This window comes from Colias eurytheme, chromosome 18 (assembly GCF_061535395.1).
Source record: "Colias eurytheme isolate Ceu_HAF_F1 chromosome 18, ilColEury1 Martin Lab GWU primary, whole genome shotgun sequence".
Lineage (NCBI taxonomy): Eukaryota > Metazoa > Arthropoda > Insecta > Lepidoptera > Pieridae > Colias > Colias eurytheme.
Window position 1 is genome coordinate 4,515,441 of NC_142997.1, and position 18,313 is coordinate 4,533,753.

The following is an 18,313-nucleotide window of genomic DNA, read 5'->3' on the forward strand; positions in this document are numbered from 1 at the left end:
AACTTCTGGTTATGGTCCGTTGACCTACGAAATAAAAGTCACTATCTAAGGTACATAAATCGTGTATTATTTTAACAACAAAGAATTTAAACATTTAAAATATTAAAAAGTTGTTGTTTTAATTAATTATCAATTAATCAACTGCACGAAAAGAAACAGTGTAGGTAGATTGTCTCTTGAAATAGGTATACGAGTAGAACTATTGAGATTCTATTCCTTCTGTTTCCATGATTCTGGTTTCGCATTTTCATAAACAGCTCCAAGGGTCATGATAATACCCAAGTAACTTGCGACTATGGTGCTTATATACAGAACACGGTCAGAGAAACCCCTTTTCAACCAAATGGGCTGCCCATCTTCGCACTGGAAAATTATTATGCGCAACGTGAATATAACGTAGTTAACTCAAAGATAAAAGATACTAGAAATATGTATTACTTACAACTATTATATTGGGTATGGTATGTAATATGTATCAATTTTATTATTTAAGTTCTCCCCACCTTATAAACTGCTGCTGCTACAGTTCGATTCAAACTTTTGGCGGTTCGGAAGTTAGGAACAGGCGCCAGGCACAGATTAAGTATTAGTTGGTGCAGGTGCGAGTGCGCTGTGCGGGTGCGCAAAGGCAGTATCTTATGCCCTCAGCTTATGCCAGTATCATATCTGTGGCACAGGTCCCTTCACGTCCCGCTTATACATATCTAAAATTGTTTTCTGCGCATCGGATCGTATGATTCTCTGACTAATATATAGTGATCTGTGGTATGATATTCCGAGCCGCAATTAAGTTTGAATCGTACTTTACCCCACTACCCATAACGATTTTTAAGCGTCAGAATATCCACAATCTTAAATAGGTACAAAAATGAAAACCTGAAAATCTGCTTGCAATTTTTTCAGCTTTACAAGACTTGAAGATTGATGCAATCGAGGTGTTAACATGACATTTCGTAAATTGCGACGCACTAAATTCTAGAACATAAAATAAATAAGGATATTTATTGTGTTAAATTGAAAATTTAGGTATGTACTTACCTATTTGATTTTTTTTTCAATCAGTTTCCGTTGAAGTTAAAAAAGCACCGCGCCGCCGGGGAAATTTGAAAACTAATGAATCTAATTCATTTAATTAATCGTTGGAAAGTCTCAAAACATCGAATATTTTTTTAAAAGAATACTTGGGCGTGATCTTGGCGTGATCTTCTATCAACAAACAAACAAAAAATATAATTTTTTTAAACATTAAAAATATAATTTTTTGTTTGTTTGTCTGTAGGTATGTATGTCCGGGCTAAATAAACTAAATAAGTGCTGCTTGGATTTACTTCAAATTTTGCATGGATATTAAATAAGGGTCGGTTCAATATATCATCACGCTAAGACCAATAGAAGCGGAACCTAAGACCGGAGCAATATTATACAGGTAAAACTTCCGGTCGCAGCTTGTATGCAAATAAAAAGGACAAAATTTCGAAGAAAATATAACTCAGTATATTAAGAATAAATAAGACATGGGTACTTACTTTAGCCAATTGCAACATTGTTAAATATATCCCTCATACACTTTATGAAATTACAAGAAAAAAAAACAATAAATAAATTGTCTATAAAAATTATTACATGCCAAGTTTAGAATATAGGATGTCAACATAAATGACGAACCTTTTTTGGTGCAAACAACAATATACAGGCTGTTAGTATGAACACCGTTAATCCTTGAAATGGTTATTGGTTTCCAGAACGTAAATTTAATGTTTAAAAAAACCGGTGGTAAATGGTAAAACGTGGTAAAACAATGTTATGAGTTTATGACTATCTACCTATTCAAAAGTGCTTGTAGAATAAGTTTACACATTAGACTTATTCTACATTTGTTTACACTGTAAACAAATGTTTGAGTTTGTGTGTACGTTGTGGGAAGTCCGACGCGGGCTCTCCAGTCTCCGTCTTACGTCTACTTTGCCCTTGCGTGCACATATAGGTATAGGGTGAAATAATTTTGTATTTAGATGGTTGGAAGCGAGCATGAAGCGAGAGTGTTAAAGACTAAAGTGAAACAGGAGTGAAACATCTTATTTATATAGAAATTAGAGAAATTATTACTAGAAAGTATAAAGCATAATATTCTCTGTAGGTATATACTGGTATATACTTTATACTTACGGTCAAAAAAGTTTAATACAGTATGTTTATTTTTCTTATCGTGCCTTGACTGTGAAGAGCGTTTTTAAAATGTTTTTAAACCATTTTTATTAAAACCATTGAGATAATATTAATATGGAGACGATACCGCCCACACCACTTATGTTCCGCTCAACATACGTCATCTGGCGTAACTGCACTCACGCCACTCAGTCGCTTGCTCGCTCATTGGCGCGAACGTCACGCTCATTTTTTATTTGTTTTAAAGTGAAACGCATCAAATATGCCTACGTGTGTGTTACGATATTGCACAAATAATACGGAAAAGTGCAAAGGAATAACTTTTCAATCAGTAAGTAACTAGATAATAATTTTTAAAACTTAGTTAGAACAAAATTTTTGGCGGGCGACATTTTGCGTCATTTGTCATAGATTAAAAATTTAAGATATGACATTGGGCATGAAATAAGTGTTGTTAGTAGGTAATATTTGCTGGCGTATATTTTTATAGTATAAAATAATAATTTTACATATTTAGAAAAGCATAGACTGGTTGTTAATTGAAAAAAGGTGAAATCATTAAATATGAAAATCAATTACTTAATCACCAATTTTTTTTTTTTGTTAATTGATTTTAATCAATTTTAATTGATATTGTATAAGCTACTGACTTGAACGTATAATTGAATTATTATTTATTTATCTGCACTAATATTATAAAGAGGAAAACTTTGTTTGTTTGTTTGATTGTAATGAATAGGCTCATAAACTATCGGACCGATTTTGATGAAATTTGGCACAGACAATCTTTAGACCCTGAGAAAAAACATAGGCTTACTATATATACTTTTTATTGCGAAATATGTACCACGGGCGAAGCCGGGGCGGACCGCTAGTTCAGAGATTAATATTTTTTCTATTCAAGGTTTCCATGTCTGGGCCGTGAAGAAAGGGAAAAATGGGTAAAATTTGTCCAAAACAACCGCAGTGAAGAAACCTGGTTACCATCCGATAGAACTTGCGTCTGTTCATTGCATTTTCGCGATGAGGATAAATATACCACAAAAGCGGGAAGGCGTTTTCTAAAGAAGTCTGCTGTTCCTTGTATTGATGTTAGTAATAATAATAATATTTTACGGATTTGTATAACAAATAAAATATTATTTTAGCCATCACTAACATTATTATTATTATATTTATTTTGAACATGTTCTGAGGATGATGAACTAAATATAAATAAACACAATTTTTACACGGCTTTTATTTTTTTTTTCTAAAAAAGGCTCAATTTGTAAGGAATGAAACTTCCCATAGCCCTGACTGAACCTCCTCATCCTATATTATATGCCAGCCCCCCTAGTCAAGTGTATACGTTTATCTACAGGTTACGTCAATCTCATACATTCGTAGTCTATTCTATTAAACGCTACGCTAACAGAAAGCCACTTGACTAGGGGGGCAGATATTGTTAGCCCCGCGTAGTAAAGTCAGTTTATATCTAAAATAAATATTAAGTAAGTACAAAGAAAATTTCAAGTCAACGTGCATGTAAGGAGTGGCACCCAATAAAATAGACAGAATGAAACAAAGTGTCGCCTCTATAGCGGTGAGTCAGTGACATCGCATAATCTATGACTGTCTAGCCGTCATTCGCGCGCCCCGCGCCGCCGCCCTTGGCGCACAGTTTTTGTTCGTGGTGTCTGCTCCATATTAATATTATCTCAATGATTAAAACTTATATTTTTAACGTACCAGCCTATCATATTGATTCTGAGTTTAGATTTTGTTTGGTATATTACTAAATTCAAATATTTTATAAATGATATACAGGATGTTGATCCAAGCGCTCTACAGTCGACTCGCACATCTCAAGAAATCTCCATAGTATGTCCAACTCCACAGAGTTGGACGTGGAATACTAAATAACAGCTAATAAGTTAATGTAATTAACTATATCCTTGCGGTACCTAACTGCTATTACATGATAATAAACTAAATTAACTTAAACAATCGATTGAGTTACAAAAAAAAAAATAACGTACCCAAATTCTTAAATATTTTATTCGATTACATAGCTAATTTTTCCACAATTATTCACTCTATTCAGGTTTATAAATACAATACAGTTTAATCACAGAGTTTAATCAATAATTCCACAGAATAATTCAAATAGCCATAAGCTAAATTTAAATTATTGAATACGAAATGTCATCTTTCAACGTTCACTTTCGGTTAGTCTATGGTAAAGCAAAACTTTCTGACGCACACTTTTTGATTGGCGCTCTTTTACTTCATGCTGCCTTCATTCGCTTCGTTGTTTCAATATCTCAGAAAATGGCTACCGAAGAATTGGTGACTGAGCAATTTCAGTTTTTAGGTATAGAAGTGCAAAAAGATGTTTTACGGAAATGTGAGTAAACTTATTAGTTGCCCATTAAAGTCTTGTACATGTATACAAAGTTTGGAAAACTTATATTCTGTAAAAACTTAGTTGTTGTCAGTAAAACTTCAATGCTCAAAAATTAGTGTTCAAGGTTGTTCTTTCGTTCATGTCTTTATAGGCGTAAGTTTATGTGAAGAGTACAACGTAGACCCTGAAACTTTTATAGAACAATGGATGGCATTTAGTTTAACCAATTTAAACGGAGCTGCGCCCAGTATTGATAACTTAAATTTACTTGAAACCAGAGAATTCTCTAAGAACAACGCAAGTAAGATTCATGTTCTTGCCAACGAAACCGCAAGATCAGGTACCGGCGCAAGTTTACCTATCTACAGCGCAGCCGCTTCAGCGCAGTATCCTTTTTATCCACGTGTTCTATTGTTTGCGCAATAATTTGAATCAGTTAATAAGTAACGCAAGATTTAAATGAATACGTTTGTACAATAATTGATGACTTGCTAAGATATTTTTTTTTTATCAGGCTAATACCTATAAATATTGAAATTATTCAGTAAACAAATCTCATGTATATGCATTTGTCTCAATTTTTTTCCTTAATATTTAGATCAGAGAATGAAGTACTCTCGAATTACATGACAACAACACCAAAGGTATGAATTTATTTTATTTAAATACTACTTAACTTGTTTGTTTGTATATTTATGTAAATTTTCTAGGTTCTACTGTTATTTGGAAGAAAATTCTGTTGGCAAAACATGGGTATAAATCTAGTGCCACAGTTTTATTCTGTGACTAGATCTACACTCATTGATTGCTAACAGAGATAACCTCAATAAGAAGAAATTTTATTATAATAATGGGTAAGTTAATGTATTAGACAGTAAACTGGGACATGCAAGCCATTTATGCCATTATTATGTACACTTGAAAAAAGGTTAAAATATTCCATTATGATGTACTATGTATATCTTAATTTGTAAATAGGATACTAGAAAAAAATAATAGCTATTTGTTTCGCAGCAGAAATCTTGTGACATATTTATTCAGTTGACTTGATGATATTTGTGGGCGAGTTTGCTTCTGGTTCATGTAATAGACATCATGACTAGATCCATACTCGTCTGCAGCCATCAACTCATTCTATGTCTAAGAAACTTTTTAAAAGTTGCAAATATGGGGTAATATTATAGAGATAGTGTAGAAAAATTTAGAGTTTTAGATTTATAGTAAAATTTATTTCAATTGTAAGTATATTAAAAATGTAACAATTAATAACAATATTATTAAGAAGAAACATTTTAATGTCAATCCCAGATATAAATCTTAATTACATGGATACTATTCAGTATTCATAGAGTAATAAAAATTCCTGAGACTTTCTGAAAGTAAGTTATTCCAAATATCAAAATGACATTGACAGAATAGTATTTATAGTATTACCAGTTTTCCTTTCTGCAGATAAAATATTGGTTTGTGTGAATACAGCATTGCAGGATAAAGAAATATTTTGATTTGAAAATTCCAATGATGCTTTTCATAACATATTTATTATATTTGAGACTTTTATGTCCTAAAATTTTGCAATTTCATTTATGGTACCTTCACCACAGAATACTTAATAGTAGCTAATGCTACCTTCACATTAAAACAAGACATACAAGAATTGACTGTGTGACCAATTCTTATAAACTTAAGTGCTTGACTCTCAAGTTCATTGACCTAAATAAATAACCTATAAAGATTGTTATTTGATTTTTTACCTTAAATGTACTTAGTTTTGTACTGTACATAAAATTTTCATGACTTGAGTAGTCTATCTATACTGTAAATCCTTTTATCTTTTCTCAGACAGAATTTAAATTATTTTCTTCTAATTGTTTCAAATAAAATTTACAGAGGATAAAAGTTGAAAAGGAGCAAGTCTCGATACAACAAAATGAAATATGTCCAGCAACATATTCTCCAACAGTGTGAGTTACCTATAGCAATATCTATACATATAATAAAATTGTAGGAAAGTCAAAACTGTACATTAAATATTTTTTTAAGAGGAGTGATACCAAAGCCAAAAATCTTCAAAAATATAGTCTTTGGTATTTTTGTATTTGTCTGTATGTATATCCGGTCTAAACTCAATAAGTACTGCATGGATTTAGACTAGAGATAGGTTGAGACCTGAAGAAGGACACAGGATAGGTTTCATCCCGGAAATTCCACGGGATCGGGAACTAAGTGTATGTTTCTTTGACAATGCAAGCGAAGCAGCTGGCGGAAAGCTAGTATTATTATAGGATACCTAAAATAGAATTAAAACAACTATTTACATGTGAATGAAACAACCTATTTCCATATATGGTACCATGTAGGTGGATGGAAAATTTATTATACAAAGAATTAATTTTTTAACATATCTTGCATCTATAAGTTATGACAATTTACTTACATCATAATAATATAATAATAATCAATTGAAAATGTGGTAAATCATTAGTAATTAGTCTGTGAGGTATTAGGTAATGTAAATTTATTGACCTTCAAAGCATATATGGCTTCTGTATATATGTATTTGTAATGTTTATGTTAATTGTTATAAGTATGAATGAAGCTAAAAGTATTCTTTGACTAAGCTAATACCATGGTAAATACTTAAATAGATATAATTACAAACCATATTTATCAAAACTCCTGACAAAACATTTGAATCAACTCACAAATATATGTATCATCAAGACTCCCAAGTGGTCATCAGTCTAGGAGTCTTGATCATCGATATTTAAAAAACATCTACCTTGAGAAATTAAAGTACAAATTAATATATAATAGTTATAATTCTTGTATATTGATGTTGTATAACATACTTTACTTACACACATTACTATATATAAGCTGTTGTTAAACTAATGATATACTTTCTTATACTTATTAGGGGTAGTTCGGTTAAATATACGTCGAGAACCAATCAAGGGTCCGTTGTACACTCATATGGACAGGACTCACTCTTGCAAAAGATAGATAAGTCTAATGATTTGAATTTAACGGACCTTAACATTACGCAAGTTGGTAATGACGATGGAGAGTTGTATAGCAAAGCTATGTGAGTATACTGTAAACATGATTATTGTTAACATTCACCTACAAGAAAATAATTGATGACAAAGTACGTAGTTACAGGAAAATTTCAATAATTATTGAATATATGTATATAAAAAGAGCAACTATGCTTCTTGCCGGTTCTTCTCCATAGATACTGCTTTCAGAATCGGTGGTAAATGTTAATAATATGATTTTATGACGATTCAAAAGTGCTTCTAGAAGAAGCCTAATTGTATAAATAAATGTTTGAGTTTGAGAATCAAATAACACAAATGCCAAATGTTATAATCTTTTCTTATATTTTTTTATTTTTATTTATTAACGGTGTAAAACAATGAATAATAAAAAAAACACAACATTGTATAATGTAAGGAGATTAATGTTTTAATTGTAGGTTTGGATTTGAGTTTCTCCATGAAAAAGCAAGTACGTTTGATAATCATATAAGATATATCTCACAATGTATTATGAAGAAGAATGGATTGTCAGAAACTACTTCAGTCACACAAAAGACACAGGTAGGAATTGATTTATACGCTAGTAAATAATTTACCCGTTATAATAGAATGAAAAACAAAAGCAACTTAACTAACCTGCTATAGATGTAGGTAACACGAAGAAGATTTACCCGCGTTATTGAGTTTTTCGTTTTAATCCTCAAGGAGCCTAAGTTTTTCCATATTACATTGGCTATCTGTTAGTGAAAGTCCCGTCAAAATCGGTCCAGCCGTTCCAGTGATTATTCTGTTAGTTACAGTTATTCCTATAAACAGTTACATATTTTATTTTATGATTATGCATGTGAACACTACTAGTTGAATTGATGTAATAATAATGATAACATTCAGGTAGTATTTTGTATAGCTGGGACTTAAGAAGAAATAACACCACAAACATTACCGTCTTTACCATAGGGGCACAGGGGGCCAGTGCCCAGGGCCCCCCATCGTCTGGGGGCCCCCCTGGAGGAGATGTAGGACTGACAATTTTTCTCACATAAATCTCAAAATATTTTATTAAAAAGCAATACACTTTTCTCGTTGCCAGAGCCCAGAACGTCAGATCATTTTCAGATTTATTCGAACGCGAACACCATTATAATTAACTTATCAGACATTTACTCGAATTATTTATTTACTTACGTAATATAATATATTTTTACTTGAATTATTTTGGGAATTATGAATATTTTTACTCTAAACGCACCTAAAGAAGTTTCACTTCAAAAATATATTAAAATTTCCTATCCTTCTGTTACTAGGAAAAAAAAATCCAAAAAGTCAATAGATAATATTAGGTTTTTCGTGATTTTTACCGAAACGGTAAGTTTTATCATATAACCATGGACGTATAAAAAAAGACGGACGGTATATCGCCTAAACATTGAGTGAAGCCTAGTAATGGCGGCGAAAAATCCATGTGTGTGTGCCATGTTGCCATGGCAACAGCTGTCTTGTTGACAATGGCGGCTGTATCTTTTTCTATAAATTTTGCCGTAATAATTTTGGCATTAAAACATAAAAGAAATAACTTGCTTCCCTATGGAATGTAATCCCTCGTGTTTTGTTATTTAAAATTGTACTGTTGCGACACCATTTAACCACGCAAGACGGCATTTTAAATATTTTTTGTGAAACAGTGACGCAGTTAATTAGTCGGTAGTTCACGACGTAATGGCGGCCGACTAGCTTACTATGGTGAGAGTGTGTGCGTGTTTATTGTCTTTACACGATCGCTAGCTTACTATGGTGGCTTCACGTTGTTTGTTCGTAATACGGCGTCCGTCTTTTTTTATACGTCCATGCATATAACCACTTTTACCCAAATTGTAGATCATAAATTAATTATCCATACAAAAGACAATACATTATTTTCCTAAGATGTAGTAGCTTCCTACCATTTTCTAAGAACTCATCCCATGATGAGTTTATAAATCGTTATATCTTATAATAATACTAGCTGCGCCCCGCGGTTTCACCCGCGTGGCTCCGCTCCTGTTAGTCATAGCGCGATGATAATATCATCGCGCACCTGTAGCCTATAGCAGCCTCGATAAATGGGCTATTTTTTCATATGGGACCTGAGATTAGCGCGTTCAAACAAACTCTTCAGCTTTATAATATTATTATAGAAAGTATAGATAGAAGATGATAATATGTATTACATAATTAATATTTACGGCCAATGGTTATTTACTTACAATCAATCTGCATAGCAAATTTTATTCAAAACGACTGTGTAGATTTTGCGTGAAATTGCAACAATCACATTCATATCCATTCACTATTTAATATTGTAAACAATTTATTTACTTTAATATTATAAAGTTCTATAATATAATGAAATAATCGGATAAGGATCGATTTATTTTTTAAATTTTAAAGGGTATATATTCCGTAGGTCATAGAATAGGTTGTAAACTGATATAAAGGATGTCCTGATTGAAAAGAGTTTTCCAAGCTATTACCTACTTATCTAGTAGTTATTCAATAAATATATTTAAAACAATTAAATCGCAAAAATCGATCGATCGATTGATTGAATGATCGATTGATCGATCGATTTATCGATTGATCGATCGATTTATCTATTGATCGATTATTGATTGATCGATTGATCAATTATTGATTGATCGATTGATCGATTATTAATTGATCGATTGATCGATTATTGATTGATTGATTGATCGATCGATTGATTGATTGATTGATCGCATGATTGATCGATTGATTGATTGAATGATCGATTGATTGATAGAATTGATTGAATGATTGATCGATCGATTGATCGTTTGATTGATTGATTGAATGATCGATTGATCGATTGATTGATCGATTGATTGATTGAATGAATAATTGATCGATTGATCGATATATCGATTGATCAATTATTGATTGATCGATTATTGAATGATTGATCGATTGATCGATCGATATATCGATTGATCGATTGATTGATTGAATAATCGATTGATCGATTGATTGATCGATGGATTTATCGATTGATCGATTATTGATTGATCGATTATTGATTGATCGATTATTGATTGATCTATTATTGATTGATTGATCGATTGATCGATCGATATATCGATTGATCGATTATTGATTGATCGATTGATCGATCGATCAATCATTCAATAAATAAGTCAACTTTGAATCGTCATTACAGCGTTTCAAATGAATTATATAAAAAACTAGCGGTCCGCCCCGGCTTCGCCCGTGGCACATATTTACGTTTTCTCTGCGTAAGAACCATCCTCGTACTTCAAGGAATATAATAAAAAAAGAATTATCGGAATCGGTTCAGCCGTTCTCGAGTTATGCGCTTACCAACACATTTTGCGATTCATTTTTATATATAAGAATAAGGAAAAAAAGTTTCCTCAAAAGACCATTATTATAATACAAGATTGGTCAGAAGTAAAAAAATTTGTATACCTATTATAGTTTGATTTCTTTATGTTTCAAAGGGCCCCCAATTCTTGTGTGCCCAAGGGCCCCGGCAGTGTCTAAGACGGCCCTGACCACAAAGTACATGTACATCTAAAATTATATTTACAGACAGAGGTGTTTGTAGCGGGAAGGATTGAATGTGACGCCGACGCTAGACTTAACGCTAAAAGTGTTCTATTACAAGGCACTTGGGAGAACTCACTCAGTAACTATGTTACAGTTGACATGGATAAGTAAGTTCATGGGGAAAAGGTTTTATTGATACTTGTACCCTGTGATATTTATTTTGTATAAAATACTGTAATTATTGATGTTTTAAATACTTGCATACCTAACATATTTTGAACTGTGATCACCTGGTAATGTACATAAAAATAATTACTATAGTTATAAGGAGCACGCTTAAACACATGAAATTATTGAATTGTCAATAATCCTTGATAAATGTTCAAAGTTTTAATTATTGATAAATGTTCAAAGTTTGAATTATATCTGTCCATTTAAAGTGGTTTAAAATCGAATCCAAAGGAGTTGGTTACATAAAAACACAGGTGAAGCATACATTGTTATCCTCCACAAATTTCTTATCATATTTATATTGATTCTCAAAAATTATATATCCTAAACTAAAAGAATTACAACAAATAAAGAAAGCTTTGCTATAAATTTATTCTATTTATTACAATTTTGTATGGATATTTATATAATTTTCTTCCTATTACTCTAGCCTAAAGCAGTATTCCTTATTCCCTGGCCAAGTCGTTGTCATGCGTGGGATAAACCCACGTGGTGATAAGTTTATTGCACACGAAGTGTTTCACGATGGCGCCAGGCCTATGCCTGATCGGAAAGCAGATCTCATGAATATATTAAAAGGTAAGGACACAGTCTTGTAACTTTGGATATTCTCATAATGAACAAGATCCTAATTATTTTCTCCTAAGCATCACAGAAATCCCAATGATAGAAAGAAACAGTTTCAAATGGATGAAATTCAAAACACTTCAAACCAGTTTTACACTTTTCGCTACCTATTGATATTTTTTTCATCAAATCCTCTAAAAATTTGAAACTAATTGATGATTGATCTATTATGAAACTAAAGATACGTAAGGTAAATATAGCACAACCAACTAGTAAAATATTTAAATAATTAATTTCAGATACATTATCACTAGTAATTGCAGCTGGTCCATACACAACATCAAATAGTATGGGTTATGAGCCGTTAAAAGATCTAATAACATACATAAACACACACAGACCACAAGTTGTTATAATGACAGGACCGTTCTTGGATGCAGAACATGCTAATGTAAAAGATAATTCAATGGCTGAAACTTATAAATCGTTTTTCGAGAAATTGATTGATAGTTTAGGTGAAATTTGTGTATCGAGGTAAATGTTTATAAATTTTTTTTTAATTAGTATGTATCATATATTGAATATGTACACTTCAAGAGTATAATTTTGGAAACAATTTCAGCCCTCATACAAAAATATACATAGCATCAAGTTTAAAGGACGCATTTCATGTTAACATCTATCCAACCCCACCATATTCAGTGCGGAAGAAACATACAAACATACATTTTATACCAGATCCATGTACCTTAAATATTAATGGTGTGATGGTTGGAGTTACTGGTACTGATGTGCTTATGCATATTAGTCAGGAGGAAATATCTTTGTAAGTTGCCTTTGTATTTAATATTTTAACAGCAAGCTTTTTGAGTTTCATTTCATGACATTTTTCTGCTCAGTGAAATGTAAATTAATTTTTGTTAATAAATTTGCAATATTATAATATCCTTTACCTGACTAGCTCTAAATAATCACAAATTAATTATTATATTTATTTAACCCATTGAGCCCCGAACGGCCCGATTGATCCACAACACAATAGATTTTCTATTTTGTCTCTGATTCCGGGGCCTGAGTTATTACAATTTGTTAATAAGCTAACTATTTATTGTCTCTGTTCATGATGCTGTTTGTTTTAGAAACTCATTAATTATCATCTTTATATAGCTTTTATAACAGAAAATCCTGATCGACGATAATTTTTATATATTCTTTCATTTTACTTATATATTATATTATATTTTATTATAAATAAGTATTTGAACTTAACTATAATAATATGTAAGTACCTAATGTTTATGTAATAAAATAGTTTTTTTTTTCTGATTATGCGGAGCTGTGAAATTATGTTTGCATGCCAGTATAACTGGCGAATGTGCTGTATTTTTTAACTTGTGAACCACATTTGAGCAAATAAAGATTTATTTATTTATTTGGCTCTTATTTATCACCAGAGGTACAGGTGGGGATAAGTTAGCGCGGCTAGCGAGCCACATACTAACGCAGCAGTCTTTCTACCCGCTATGGCCGCCGCCCGCATCGCACCCGGTAGACGCGTCTCTATGGGCGGCCCACGCTCAACTACCCTGCACACCACACGTTGTCGTACTACCCTCCAATTTTAGATATTTTGTTAAGGTGCGTTCAGATTTATAGCCTGTTTCATAACATAATATGTTATCTAAATGTAAAGTCAGTTTTTGGATGTGTTTAGCTGATAGGTATGTTTAAATAATGGTCAAATAGACGTGAGTCTAAAATAATATAAATGCTTCTTCACCTTTTCTCGAACATCTAAATTCTAAGGAATGAAACTACCAAATTCAATTTTTCCAGCTATCCTCTATATTCTTAATAAATTTAAATGTGAAAAAACACTTTTAAGTAAACATGCTCCATCTTAGGACGCGTTTTCACTTGCGATCAGGTGAAACGGCGGCAAAATGTTTGTCTATCTATGAATAATAACATAAAGGTAACTCTATCTGTCTGTCTCTTTTTCACGACTCAACCACTGAGCCGATTTTGATGAAAATTGGTAAGGACATAGAAAAGGTTTTATGTCGGAAATCCCACGGGAACGATAACTATGCTGGTTTTTCTTTGAGTACGCGAGCGTATATTAGTTATTACGTATACTATAGCGTATACGTAATAACTAATATAACATGGGTCAAAAAGTGTTAAGTAGTGGTAGTAGTAGTAGTTTAGTAGCATCATCGTCGAGTTGTGAAACTGACCTTTATTATCTGTTTAGAACATTTATAGGTCTCTTCTATTACTATGTATTATACTCTGTCCATTATATTATGTATTTGTTTTTTGACAGCTTCACGCTTATGAAGGATTGTATTGTTTAGGTTAAAATGTCATACAAGTAATATTGTAGTTCATGGACAGTCCCCGCCCACTTAGTGATGTCTACACAGAATAATTATTCAATGATGGTTCGGTAAATTATAATAATCGATAGAAATACTCTGTAAAATATATCCGATACAGAAAATTTATTCTATTATGTTATGTAATTTAAACATAAAGACAACCAAATTTTAAGATAGAAACCAATAAATAATAAAATATTAGTTTAGTTTTAACATAAAATGCATCGATATGTGGTCTTATTATAACATCTTATTTTACGTTTACGTTGTAATTATTATTTACGTACCTGATTCGATTTATGATAATATTTTGAATTTATAATCGGAATGGTATCACAATCGATAATCTTTTGGACATCACTTCTGGTATCACCTGTCGAGCTGTCAAAAGGCAATTCTATAGTGGACAGACATTGTTCACATTTAGAAACTGTTATCGAAATATTTCATTTATAAAGTTCTAAATATTTTCAAATATAAGAAAACTACTGATTATTTGTAGCATTTGTTTAAATAGAAGGTATTATTTTTAATACCAATTTCGAAAACGAATTTTTCTAGATAATTCCAGTAACCGTGAAGTTATTTTTCAGGAAGTAAACGGCTGCGTGGTTGTGAATCCTGAGCATTTGACGAAGGGAACAGGAGGAGGCACGTTTGCACGAATGATAATATCCGATGACAATGACCTTGCTAAAAGTATCGCTGTCCAAATTCTTAGGATTTAAATATAAATTTGTACGACATTATGAATTTTCTTTTCGTCAATGAAAGTCAAATTGGTTAACATATGATTTTATTTTTATACATTACGTGAACCGACCTTATTTTGATTTTTGAATACAGTCTTACCATTAAGCTTGAAGCTTATATAACCCAAAATAAACATTTAAAAAAGATTAACAAAATAAAAATCTTTGAACGATATACAAAGCATATTGTAAAATGGAATGATAAATTTTATGCGACGTAAACGGGATCGTTCAATGAAACACGGCCGCCTGGTGGGGAACGCAGGGCCATACTTAATCCCAAGCGGGGAGAGTTTTTCTCACTCTTCCGAAGCACCGGGTCTTCTATCTGACGATAGCTGTAAATAAAATTATGAAAAAGACGCTTTTAAATTTTCTTTTTATAAATTAATCTTGTAATTTCTTCGATAATTTAAGATTAGTAAATTAGATAATACATGCAATAGATATTGCTGTTGCGTAGTGTCCAATAAAAAGTAAAAAAATTATTACGTCTTTAATGTTTGCACTGGCTCAGCTCTTGAGTGACGCAATCCTGTTTCTGGGTCGATCGTGGTCATTATGCATCTACGGAACATTAAATAGTTAATAATTAATAATATGGTAAAAATCAATTCATGGATTAAGGAAAAGCTATAAATGTTGCTTACCTGGTGCATGGTTTAATGACTTCGAAAATATTTTCACCTATCTTCACAAATTTCCAATTGTCCTCATCATAAGGTTGGGCGCCGTCTACTACGAAGTTTGGTCTAAAGTGTTTATGGGTCGCTACGCAGTCGGTCAACCTTGTATTTAATTCGTCAACAGAAGCTTCGTTAATTAAATTGAACGAAACCTCATCAGTAAAGGCTCCCTAAAATATAATTTAAGTCAAAAACATTATAATGTAAAAAACTATTACGTACTTTACATAAAAAAACTTTCATACCGTATCATTTTTGCCGAATTTGTACAGTTTGTTGTGAAATTTACCAGTTCGGCAATTTTGCGACGCATAATATACCAGTCTCATGGTTGCAGGAGGCTTATCCAATAGTCTGGAAAATGATTAATTTACAATAATTGTAAGTATATAGGTAAACAGAATTAGTCAAATATGGAGTGTTTTATTTTTTTGCTTCATAGTCTACTAGCTGCTCCGCGCGCTTTCACCCCCGTGGCTCCACTCCTGTTGGTCGTAGTGTGATGATATATCCTTAAACCTTCCTCGATAAATGGGTTATCTATCACCGAAAGAAATTTTCAAATCGGACCAGTAGTTTCCGAGATTAGCGCGTTCAAACAAACAAACAAACTCTTAAGCTTTATAATATAAGTATATACCAGTTCGGCATATATAATTGAGTGTCTTACTTCAGAAACACGAATATATTTTGTAAGAATGTTTAAGTGTATGTTAGTTAGTCTCACACAAAAACAATGAACGAATTTTGATGCTACTTGGGAGTAATATAGTCTTAAATGTGCTTGAATTTTCATTTGATATTGAATTACTTATGTTTGCTTTAGCCGCGGGTGAAACTACGCGGCACACTAGTCATACATACTTTGAAAACCATTCGGCAGCTTCATCTCCACAATCATAAACGGGCACTGGCGCAGACCACACAGTTGCGGTTTTAGGAGATTGTAAAGCAGTCACCTATAAATTTCAGAAAATTACACGTACTAATACTTTTCACCATACAAGAATAAATATAAGGCATTTAAAAAATCCTAAAGATTATCTACCTCAGCCAAATTCACTGACAAAGTTCCCATTTCACGATGCTTCATAGTAAGAACAGAGTTGTTAACTGTAGGTTCTACATGAAGCAAATCAGGGTAAACTCTAGCAGTCACGAAATTATATTTGCTGTCCACTATCATAAGGACTCTGAAAACACAAGTAAAAATAAAGAAGTGTTGTTTGTTTTGCCAGCCAAAGATTATTTACTTAAGTTTTAAATTTACCTGTCCCGCAGCCATCCACTTCTCAATCCTAATAAAGTGCATTCTAGTGAATTTAAGACTATTTCACCACAAGACTTGATCGGATAGATGTATAGGTTTTTTAAAGTACCGACTTGTCTCCATTCCTCCGGCAACTTAGTTCTCTGTAACTTATTGTAGATATGGTAAGCAGCGTAGGCACCGCCGATAACTCCGACAGAAGCAATCGCAGCTGTTGTGTAGGAACCTGAGGAAATAATATAAAAATAGGTACACCATTAGTGTAAATATTATGTATGTACATAAAGCTACCTAAAGCAACAATAAAATAAAACATATTCCAATTAAAAATTGTAAACATCAAAAACGTAATCGTTACATACAGTTACATCATTTGAAATTAACCTAAAAAATAATATAAACTAAATTGGAATTATAAAATCCAGACTGTTCTGGAAAGAACCTAAATTAATATTTAATCATTTTGCCTCAAATTAGAAATACCTAGTAAATGGGGTAGGTACACAACCCACTGTCATTTAAACTTTTCTAATTTAAGTAAATTGTAACATTATCAATATCTGAGATTTTTCTCACCTTTATAAGACATTATTTATTATTTATTTTATTTCAATATAGGATAAACTAACATAATACGTTGCTCTAATAAACGCCTCTTCACTTCAAGACTGTTATCAGTGTAAATCACGCAAGGTACTGATTAACTGGAAATTGGAATTGTTTGTGTAAATTAGGGACGACACCAACAATCAACATTCGCATCCGCATGCGGCTGCGGCGCGGGCGGTTCGATAATCGATATACATAAATGGCTTTTGACTTTTGTTAATTTAAGATAATAAAACTAAACATCAATAGAATTTGTTTTGTTACCTACCGTGTTTTTGCTGAAATAAATAATATTTATGGCTGCCCATAAGGCCCCTAGTAAGTGCAAGGGAGCGCCGAGCGCGCTGCGCGCAATATGCTCTATGCCGTTCCTTTTACAACCCCGCGTGCCGCGAAGTATCTCGTCGCGTTTTCAAATTATCCGATCTGATATCGGATGTCGGCTATCGGCGTCCGATATCCGATAATAGCACATATAAAATATAATGTGCAGTAATTAATAATATCGAATCTTTTTTTATATTTTACTTTTCCGTTTTTGAAGTCGGTTTTTTTTAATGTAGTTATTTTTACTGTATGTACAACTACGATCTATCAGTTGATTTTTTTTAATCATACCTTTTTAATAAAAAATACACGTTATGGCAATTT

The 18,313-nt window shown here is 32.3% G+C and overlaps 3 protein-coding genes across 8 annotated transcripts; 1 reads left to right on the forward strand and 2 right to left on the reverse strand.

Annotated features, from left to right (window-relative positions):
- Positions 1–46: 46 nt before the first annotated feature.
- LOC149900587 (cytochrome c oxidase subunit 7A2-like, mitochondrial) lies at positions 47–1,697 on the reverse strand. The gene is made up of 3 exons (XM_090112177.1): positions 1,527–1,697; positions 877–975; positions 47–363 (listed from the first exon to the last, which is right to left on the reverse strand). Exons 1-3 carry the CDS (start codon positions 1,542–1,544, stop codon positions 211–213), a joined length of 270 nt encoding a protein of 89 aa, XP_089968303.1. The 5' UTR covers positions 1,545–1,697; the 3' UTR covers positions 47–210.
- Positions 1,698–4,402: 2,705 nt separating this feature from the next.
- On the forward strand, positions 4,403–15,091 carry PolA2 (DNA polymerase alpha subunit B). 5 transcript variants are annotated; one of them, XM_090112154.1, is made up of 12 exons: positions 4,403–4,555; positions 4,707–4,941; positions 5,154–5,199; positions 6,446–6,519; positions 7,476–7,643; positions 8,037–8,160; positions 11,206–11,330; positions 11,825–11,973; positions 12,261–12,495; positions 12,584–12,787; positions 13,416–13,599; positions 14,939–15,091. In XM_090112154.1, exons 1-12 carry the CDS (start codon positions 4,480–4,482, stop codon positions 15,071–15,073), a joined length of 1,755 nt encoding a protein of 584 aa, XP_089968280.1. In that variant the 5' UTR covers positions 4,403–4,479; the 3' UTR covers positions 15,074–15,091. The 5 variants fall into 5 exon arrangements, with proteins under 5 accessions (XP_089968280.1, XP_089968285.1, XP_089968282.1 ...); XM_090112159.1 differs by having other exon boundaries at positions 4,421–4,555; positions 4,834–4,941; positions 5,159–5,199; XM_090112156.1 differs by having other exon boundaries at positions 4,425–4,555; positions 4,755–4,941.
- A 33-nt stretch (positions 15,092–15,124) lies between these two features.
- LOC149900589 (mitochondrial amidoxime-reducing component 1-like) lies at positions 15,125–18,065 on the reverse strand. 2 transcript variants are annotated; one of them, XM_090112160.1, is made up of 8 exons: positions 17,931–18,065; positions 17,054–17,279; positions 16,832–16,976; positions 16,648–16,742; positions 16,029–16,137; positions 15,748–15,953; positions 15,590–15,664; positions 15,125–15,435 (listed from the first exon to the last, which is right to left on the reverse strand). In XM_090112160.1, the coding sequence occupies exons 1-8, from the start codon at positions 17,968–17,970 to the stop codon at positions 15,306–15,308; spliced, it is 1,026 nt and encodes a 341-aa protein (XP_089968286.1). In that variant the 5' UTR covers positions 17,971–18,065; the 3' UTR covers positions 15,125–15,305. The 2 variants fall into 2 exon arrangements, with proteins under 2 accessions (XP_089968286.1, XP_089968287.1); XM_090112161.1 differs by lacking the exon at positions 17,931–18,065 and adding an exon at positions 17,630–17,808.
- Positions 18,066–18,313: the final 248 nt, after the last annotated feature.

What these genes read in the sequence shown, in the direction of transcription:
- LOC149900589 (XM_090112160.1), bottom strand. Translation starts at nt 17,970, where the DNA reads ATGGGCAGCCATAAATATTATTTATTTCAGCAAAAACACG. An exon ending in AATTCGGCAAAAATGATACG is followed by an intron (nt 15,954 to 16,028) that starts GTATGAAAGTTT and finishes ATTATATTTTAG; the next exon opens with GGAGCCTTTACTGATGAGGT. An exon ending in CCAGTGCAAACATTAAAGAC is followed by an intron (nt 15,436 to 15,589) that starts GTAATAATTTTT and finishes TTTTATTTACAG; the next exon opens with CTATCGTCAGATAGAAGACC.
- PolA2 (XM_090112154.1), top strand. Translation starts at nt 4,480, where the DNA reads ATGGCTACCGAAGAATTGGTGACTGAGCAATTTCAGTTTTTAGGTATA. An exon ending in ACATGACAACAACACCAAAG is followed by an intron (nt 5,200 to 6,445) that starts GTATGAATTTAT and finishes TAAAATTTACAG; the next exon opens with AGGATAAAAGTTGAAAAGGA. An exon ending in AGTCAGGAGGAAATATCTTT is followed by an intron (nt 12,788 to 13,415) that starts GTAAGTTGCCTT and finishes ATTTATCACCAG; the next exon opens with AGGTACAGGTGGGGATAAGT.
- LOC149900587 (XM_090112177.1), bottom strand. An exon ending in AATTGCAAGCAGATTTTCAG is followed by an intron (nt 364 to 876) that starts GTTTTCATTTTT and finishes ATAATTTTCCAG; the next exon opens with TGCGAAGATGGGCAGCCCAT.